We start from the raw sequence: 9,154 nt of genomic DNA, 5'->3' as shown, positions 1-9,154 counted from the left end.
CCACGGCTACCATCGATCTCTCCATGATTAGTCCACACAAAGTAATTCTCTATAAACCCCTTCCTATAAAGATGAAGCTTAACTTCCTCCGATTTTTTAAACTTCATACAATCGCACCTGACACAAGGGCACCTAATTACTCCTTCACTTTGGTATGGTGGAAGTGACATTGCATGTCTAATAAAGTCATCAACCCCTTCTACAAAATCCTCCCGCAATCCCCGCCGATTAGGATAATTTCTATTGTACATCCAAGTACGATGTTCCATCTATACAAATAAAACAAGAACAAATTAATTTATTCTACAATTATAAATTAATTATATCTTTTTTAGTTAATTTAAGATAATTATTTTTTCCTAATTACACCAATTTATATCCTAAAAGTTTAATTCATATCCAAAAGGTCCAATTCATATCTTAAAAGTTCAATTCATATCCTAAAAGTTCAATTCACAAGAACAAATCCTAAAAACTAAAATTTCAATTCATATCCTACGAGTTTAAACATAAACTAACTAAACTAAAGAAATTCAACCCATACCCTAAAAGTTCGATTCACAAGAACAAATTAATTTATTCTACAATTATAAATTAATTATATATTTTTTAGTTAATTGAAGATAATTATTATTTCCTAATTACACCAATTTATATCCTAAAAGTTCAATTCATATCCAAAAGGTCCAATTCATATCTTAAAAGTTCATTCATATCCTAAAAGTTAAATTCACAAGAACAAATCCTAAAAACTAAAATTTCAATTCATATCCTACGAGTTTAAACATAAACTAACTAAACTAAAGAAATTCAACTCATACCCTAAAAGTTCGATTCACAAGAACAAATTAATTTATTCTACAATTATAAATTAATTATATCTTTTTTAGTTAATTCAAGATAATTATTATTTTTTAATTATACCAATTTATATCCTAAAAGTTCAATTCATATCCAAAAGGTCCAATTCATATCTTAAAAGTTCAATTCATATCCTAAAAGTTCAATTCACAAGAACAAATCCTAAAAACTAAAATTTTAATTCATATCCTACAAGTTTAAACATAAACTAACTAAACTAAAGAAATTCAACTCATACCCTAAAAGTTCGATTCACAAGAATAAATTAATTTATTCTACAATTATAAATTAATTATATCTTTTTTAGTTAATTCAAGATAATTATTTTTTCCTAATTACACCAATTTATATCCTAAAAGTTCAATTCATATCCAAAAGGTCCAATTCATATCTTAAAAGTTCAATTCATATCCTAAAAGTTCAATTCACAAGAACAAATCCTAAAAACTAAAATTTCAATTCATATCCTACGAGTTTAAACATAAACTAACTAAACTAAAGAAATTCAACTCATACCCTAAAAGTTCGATTCACAAGAACAAATTAATTTATTCTACAATTATAAATTAATTATATCTTTTTTAGTTAATTCAAGATAATTATTTTTTCCTAATTACACCAATTTATATCCTAAAAGTTCAATTCATAACTAAAAGGTCCAATTCATATCTTAAAAGTTCAATTCATATCCTAAAAGTTCAATTCACAAGAACAAATCCTAAAAACTAAAATTTCAATTCATATCCTACGAGTTTAAATATAAACTAACTAAACTAAAGAAATTCAACCCATACCCTAAACTAAACTAATTCATAACTAATTGACTAATTAACAAAACTAATTAGTTAATAAAACTAATTAACAAAACTAATTAAAACAAGACCTAAACCCTAATCCTCAATAAAATGCAATGTTCAAATAATTGAAACACTAATCAATTGAAACTAATTCATAACTAATTAACAAAACCTAGAAATAATAAATAAATGGGTTGTAATTCAAACCTAGAATTTTTAGGAGATGGAGAAGGAGAGGGGCGGCAGTGGCAGTGGCAGAGAGGGGAAGGTTTTGAGTGAAGAGGGGAAAATTTCAGAGAAATGGGGGTTTTTCCCGTTTTTTAATTCTCTAATTTTAGAATTACCGACCAAAGTTGGTTGGTAATTTTGGTCGGTACATTAAGTGTTGACCGTTTGACCAAAAACCGACCAACTTTGGTCGGTTTTTTTAAAAAAAAAATTAATTTTTTTTTTTTTGTATTTTTTTCTTAAAATATTATAAACTACAAGCATTTAATTTATTTAACTATGCAATTATTATAAATAATTATAAACTATAAGCATAATCTTTATAAATAATTATATTAACTATTTAATTTTAATAAATTATAATAGCATCTATCTAAGTAAATTTTTTAAGTTATAATTAAGTATGTGAGTAATTTCTCACACACACACATACACTATATTGTAATTGATGCTAATAACTTCTTTTTTCATTCGTTCATTACTAATAATGCATGACATAGATTAATCGATATATAGGTCGAGACGTTTTGATAAATCATCGATTAATATTCATCAATACATCTAAGTAAGTTATAAGTCGATGAATCAATTTACAAATAGATATATTTGATGATAAAGTATATATACTAATTAGTATCTTCCCAAGTCTATCCCTAAAAGAACCCGACCCTGTGGTCCTAGCGCTTCGTGTTCTTATATATATATATACACATACAAACACACTTCACTGTAATACTTTAACTATATATATAGCTTGTTATAGTATATGTTAGTGTGTATATATATAGCTTGTTAAAGTTTGACCATGTTTGACCTATTAATTTAACTCGTTTACTTAATACTAATATCTTCTTTCGTTTATTTAATTTGTGATCTATATATATATATATATATATATATATATATATATATATATATATATATATATATATATATATATATATATATATATATATATATATATATATATATATATATATCAAAGATGTTTAGTATTAATTCTTTTATTTTTCATTCATTCATCACTAATAATGCATGGCATAGCTAGATTAATCGATATAAGTCGAGACGTTTTGTTTTTACTATTAGTCGATATAGGTCAAACATTTTGTTTTTAATATTCATCGATGCATCTAAGTAAGTTATAAGTCGATGAATTAATTTACAAATAGCATGTTATATATAGTATATGTTAGTGTATTCATTATTTGTATTACAAAAGTGTTAACGAATTACATTTATATTATTTAGATAGTAAATATAAAAGTAATTCGAAAGTTTGATCAATGTTGACGTAATAACCGACCAACTTTGGTCGGTTATTTTGCAGAAAATAACAATTACCGACCAAAGTTGGTCGGTTCCCCTATATTAACCGACCAACGTTGGTCGGTAATTTTAAATATAAATTCTTAGATATTATAAAATATTTTAAATAATAAAATAATTATTAAAATTTAAAAAATTGGATCTAGATTACCGACCAACGTTGGTCGGTAATCCAAAATTTTCTTGTCTGACCAGCTGGGTCAATTCGTTGACCAATTTACCGATCAACGTTGGTCGGTATTTAGTTTTAAAAAAATATAATTTTTTTTTCCCCAGTTTCCGTCCAACTTGGACGGTTTTTGGTCGTTTTTTTTGACCGACCAACGTTGGTCGGAAATAGTTGGTCGGTTTTTAGCAGATTTTTAGTAGTGCTGGATAGAAAAAGAAAGCTCATTCCAAAACGAAAAAGAGTTAATAAAAAATATAACGATTGAATAATACCTTTTGCGATAATAATTTAATATTTTGTTAGATTTAATTTTATAACTCAAACACAAATTTTAATATTTATCTAACTTTATAATTGTATATTCATTGAGATAAGGTACACGCACCGCACGTATCCTAAAACTAGTATATATTAAATCCTCTCAGTAGACAACATAATGTATTGAAACATGTAGCTTGTCTTATTTTCACCTTTTCTTGTGTTGGCTATAGATATCTTTCGGATAAATTAAATTCATAATTATATTAAACGAACAAATTAGTCATCTTAATTCAGAATTACGTACCATCAGCATTAACATGAGAAGGAAGAACCCTATTATCCTTGTAATGATAATAGCTCTCTGACTCCTGGGTAGTGACTACAATTCTTTTCAACCATTTCACCATTCTTCCACCAATGAATCCTGGAATAATCATCCGAACTGGAAATCCGTGGTCTGGCGTCAACTTTTCTCCATTCTGCCTGTAAGCTACGATGATATCTCTCGACGGATCCATAGCGAATTCCTTCTTAATGCTGGTTCCATACTTGGAACCGCCACCTCCGGCCAATATATCCGCACCTTCGAAACAAACATTAAGCGCCCCTTTTCTCCTGCTATAAATACCGCACCGTTTCAACAAAGCGCGGAGGGGTAACCCGCGCCATACAGTTGTTGAAACGGCAGCGGCACCCCAGTTGAAACCAATAGTTTGTTTAACCATGTTCTGTTCTTTCCTTCGGTTGCCAGCACACACAAGCGTAACGAGCAATGCTCTAGAAGGGAACTCGTTAACCAACTGGTCCATTGTGAATTTCATAGGGCGCTTCACTAGACCCGTGACTTCCACGGCCCAGTTATCCCACCTGCCCTTGGGAACTGGTCCGTGGTTACGAACATAATGAAGTGGGACCGGAGTGATAAAACCGTGGTGCATGAGCCGGTTCAAGGGTGGTTCGGAGTTAAATGGATGCTTTCCAGTGAGACGAATCAAGGAAGCGTTCCGTTCAACCCAATTATCAGCGGTTCCTTCATCCCTAGTGTCGTGAACAGATGGCTCTAACTCTGAATTCCCATTTTTGATCATTTGAAGGTACTCGTTTTTTTGGTGGTCATCATCTTCATAACCGTCCTCGTCCTCGTCGGATGATGAGTATTTGTCAAAGAAAAATGGTGGGGTTTGAAGTATTATTCTTAGGGAAAGAGAGGGTAGGAATAGGAGGGAAGGTGTAGGTGCTAGTTCGAACCTAGACCCATTTGTGGTTCTTTTGGATAAGTGTGACGGAAATAAGTGTTTAAAAAAAAAGAGTGACATTTGTATAAAAAAGAGTGTTTAAAGAGCTATATATATATATATATATATATATATATATATATATATATATATATATATATATATATATATATATATATACGCTACTGTAAACCGCGCTATATACATAGCGCGGTATATAACTACGCTATACCTGTTTTGTGGGCCCACCAATAAGTCTCCTGCGTTTTTAACTGACATAACAATAATTCAAATGGGTATAACGCTCTTTAAAAGAGCATTATACCTTAAAAAATTCAGCCCACCGAGCTAGGCATTGCCTTATTTAAAGGCGTTAGGATTTTACAAAAATCCATTCAAAAATATTCCTAACTCTCGTTCAAATTTTTCTTCTTGTTAAATTCTCAAGCATTTTTTCATAATGTCTGAAGAGCGAAAAGTAAGGGTTTCATTATATTGGGGGGAGGGAGGGGGTGAGGTTGTGGTGGCGAATAACTCTGTGAGCTATAGTTTATCTCCACAGTGTCATGTTAAGTTGCCACTTACAATGGAGTACGATAGATTGATATCGTTGTTATGTAATAAAATGAGCGTGATGAAATGTTCGGTGAACCTTAAAGTAACCGGTACTCCACAAGGAGTTGCTTGTTACGCTGAGTTTAACATCGATGATGATGAAACTTTGAGGGATTTTTTGAGGACTCCGGATGAATACCGGGAATTTCTTGTGATAAAAATATTGGAAATGTACGTCAAGGTCAAAGACGTTCGCAATAATGAGGTTGCGCATAGTAGGGATAACCCTCAGTCATCGGGTGGTTATTCTGGAGCAGTTTTTGCCGAACAGGTTTCGGATGAAAGAGTTTGCCCTGATTTAAACTTATCACCACGGACGAATGAGGAGCAAGGAAATAATTTCTCTCCTGCTTTCCATAATCTACAAGACGAGTGGTAAACTTTAATTTTCCTTAGTGTTACGATATATATTTTTGTTGTATTGAATTTGTATTAACACTCATATATTCCACAGGGGGTACAATCAGATATGACTTTTACAAGTTATGAACCCACGCCCAGTTGGAATATGCGTAGTTCTGGTGTGTTGGATCATGGTGGTCCATCCGAGAGTCATCACCAACAGGATAATGTCCATCAAGGAATGTCAACACGTTACGACTTGTAAGTGAAGTGATACAACTATATGGAAAGTATTTATTAGTTTCAGTAGCTTATTATTTTGTTGTTTGTGCAGTGAAAACGAGCAAGTTGAACCACCTGTCCTCACTCAATTGCCCGAAAATAACATATTAAATCGGGATCTGGCAGATGCACAGAATGAGGAAGAGAACAGTGATTATGACAACAATGCCGATGATTCCGGAGATGACATACCTTTCTCTCGTGAGGATGGTGACGAGGAGGAAGAGAATGAAGGACCTGATTTGACGAGGGAGTATGATCCATCCCCCGTTAGACCAAGAGTGTACGAATCCCAAGTGTCGTTTCATTCAAGGAAGATTCCCTACCTTAATAACTTGCTAAGTATGCCGGATGTGGATGCTCTCACAAGGGATTTTGATGAAATTCGGACAACAATGTGGGATGATTCTAGACCAACGGTGCTGACAAAGGGCATGCTTTTTCCTGATAAAGTCGCCTAAACAGGGCGGCGAAAATGTATAGCGTAAAAGAGTGTCGTGAGATGACGGTATGGGAGCCAAGTTCGGATGTATACAAGGTTGTTTGTCGCAGATGGTTTACGGGTTGTCATTGGATGCTGCGTGCGAGCAAGAAGAACACAGGTCTGTGGAAAGTGAGTAAATATATTCCCACCCACAGATGTGAAATGGACACATTCAATGGGAATCACTACAACTTGGATATTGACTTGATTTCTCTTGTCCTTATTCCATACCTTGAAGCGTCCATAAGGTATAAAATCAAAGAGTGCATTACATCAGTCCACCAGGAATATGGCCATACCATTACCAAAAGAAAGGCATTTCTCGGACGCAAACGTGCGTTTGAAATTGTTTATGGTAACTGGGATAAGTCATTTGCAGCTCTACCCAAGTACATGGCCGCACTGCAACACTTTAACCCCGGGACGGTTGTTGAATGGAAGCTTGAGCGGAGTCCGGGAAAACCATAATATATATTCAATTACGTGTTCTAGGGCATTTAAACAAGCGATTGATGGTTTTCCGCATCGCCGGCCGGTAATATCCATAGACGGCACTCATGTTTATGGAAAGTATGATATCAAGCTGTTGATAGCCGTTGCAGTAGATGCTAATGGACAAATATTTCCTCTAGCTTTTGCTATTTGTGCCAATGAAAGCCAAGAGACGTGGACGCTGTTTTTGAACCATTTGAAAGAGCACGTTGTCAAACAACGTTCCGGCATTTGTCTAATATCTGATCGGTATGGTGGTATCTTAAGTTTTGTAGAGAACTTGCCTGCATGGCAAGAACCTTATGCCTACCACAATTACTGTGTGAGTCACTTTAAGGCCAATTTCCAGAAGGCACATCCTAACAAGGATCTGCATGATTTGATGTGGATGGCAGCAATAAACCACTAAGAGCATAAATTCCGGAGGCACATGGAATCTATCAGGTAGGAAGACGAGAGAGCCTATCATTGGTTGATGCGATATGAGCTTCATAAGTGGACTTTGCATGCAGATGGTGGAAGAAGATGGGGAGTTCTGACTACAAACGTGTCAGAGTGTTTCAACGGGTTATTGAAGTTGGCAAGAGGATTGCATGTCACTGCCATGGTGCGGATGTCGTTCAAGCAGATGGCGGAGAGGTTTGTTGAAAGGGAGCTGCAACGTCATAAATGAAAATGGGTGTTGAATTTATGCTACTGCCGATGAAGAGATTTGAGAAATGCAGGCGGCGAGCACATTGACATTCATTTTTGCAGTATGATCACGACAGAAATATTTTTGAAGTTCGCACCGCTATCCATCAAAACCGGAGGAATAATATACATACCATAAATAAATCTAGAAGGTTATGCTCTTGTGGGAAATGGTCCATCTACCACATGCCGTACTCACATGCCATCAGGTGCTTTCAACATACAGGTTTAGGGCCAACCAACTACGTTGATAAATAATATAGTGTTGTTGCTTACTTAAATACCTATAGTGGGCAGTTACAGCCAGTGGGTGCTGAGCATTATTGGCCGCCGGAAGCATTTAAAATGGTGTGTAACAAGGACTATTTGCGTCGAATACAGGTGCAGAAGAGAACGTGTATATGGAACCAAATGGATGTTAGCAGAAACTGTTTATGCGTGCAAATATGGTATATGCTCGCAAACCGGACACGACCGTCGAAGATGTCCTTTGGCTAGTTTGGGTGGCGGTGGTAATCAAGCTCGTGGTGGGTGTTCTTCTAATGTGCCCAACTATCAAAAGTTTATGTTGTAATAAGTAGCTGTTTTGTTTATGTTGCAAGATGTATCAAATAAAATTATGTTTCCATTTTTGTTAAATCTTATTGATATTTAACATTTTTCAGTTGAGTAAATTAATGAATTTTTCCCTCCCGTTCATGTAATCAAAAATAGTATTGGATTAAAAACGGAAAAATATGTGAATATATTTGATAAATATAGTTGATAAATATAGTTCAAAAATAGTTGAGTTAAAGGTAGATTTCTGATAAATATGTGAATACACATAGCGCGATTAAATACTACATTATGTGAATATATATAGCACGGTTAAATACTACGTTATGTGTGTTGCCTTGCCTATAAATAACGGGCGCATTCTAGTTATTTTTTGCGCTTAACAATAACCAATAGCAAAACTTTCCATAAAAGCAAGGTTTTTTTAAACGCTTTAACAAATGTCTGAATGCCTTTATGTACCAAGGTGCGAGTGCGGCAAAAAATATTTGATGAATAACTGTTGGGATGATGGTGAAGTTGGACGCCGCTACTGGATGTGTGTGAACAAGTTTTATAGGGTTCCCGACGAACTTTTTTGCAATTTTGAGGTATGGATTGATGAATCTTGTAAGCAGAAATGTTACAAACGATCTTTGCAGTATCTTCATGATTTGACCTTAAAATAGTGTGAATATGAAAAAGAATATAAACGAGAAATTGCGGAGTTGAAGGAGAAACTGAAAGAGGCAGAATTAGAATAAAATAAGATGGAAGAGAAATTTAAGTGGTTGGAGCAGAGAATAATGGGCGGCAGTGACTAAACAAT

At 34.0% G+C, this 9,154-nt stretch overlaps 1 protein-coding gene across 1 annotated transcript; it reads right to left on the bottom strand.

Moving 5' to 3' along the window:
- Positions 1 to 3,941: 3,941 nt before the first annotated feature.
- LOC104107630 (nitrate reductase [NADH] 2-like) lies at positions 3,942 to 4,961 on the bottom strand. Its single transcript, XM_009616482.4, has one exon. It carries the CDS (start codon positions 4,959 to 4,961, stop codon positions 3,942 to 3,944), a length of 1,020 nt encoding a protein of 339 aa, XP_009614777.2.
- Between the last annotated feature and the right edge of the window lie 4,193 nt (positions 4,962 to 9,154).

The sequence above is a fragment of the Nicotiana tomentosiformis genome, chromosome 4 (assembly GCF_000390325.3).
Source record: "Nicotiana tomentosiformis chromosome 4, ASM39032v3, whole genome shotgun sequence".
Taxonomy (NCBI): Eukaryota; Viridiplantae; Streptophyta; class Magnoliopsida; order Solanales; family Solanaceae; genus Nicotiana; species Nicotiana tomentosiformis.
Note: the sequence above shows the minus strand (reverse complement) of the source record. Positions and strands in the feature narration are given on the sequence as shown.

Coding starts and splice junctions, on each gene's coding strand:
- LOC104107630 (XM_009616482.4), bottom strand. CDS start 4,961: ATGTCACTCTTTTTTTTTAAACACTTATTTCCGTCACACTTATCCAAA.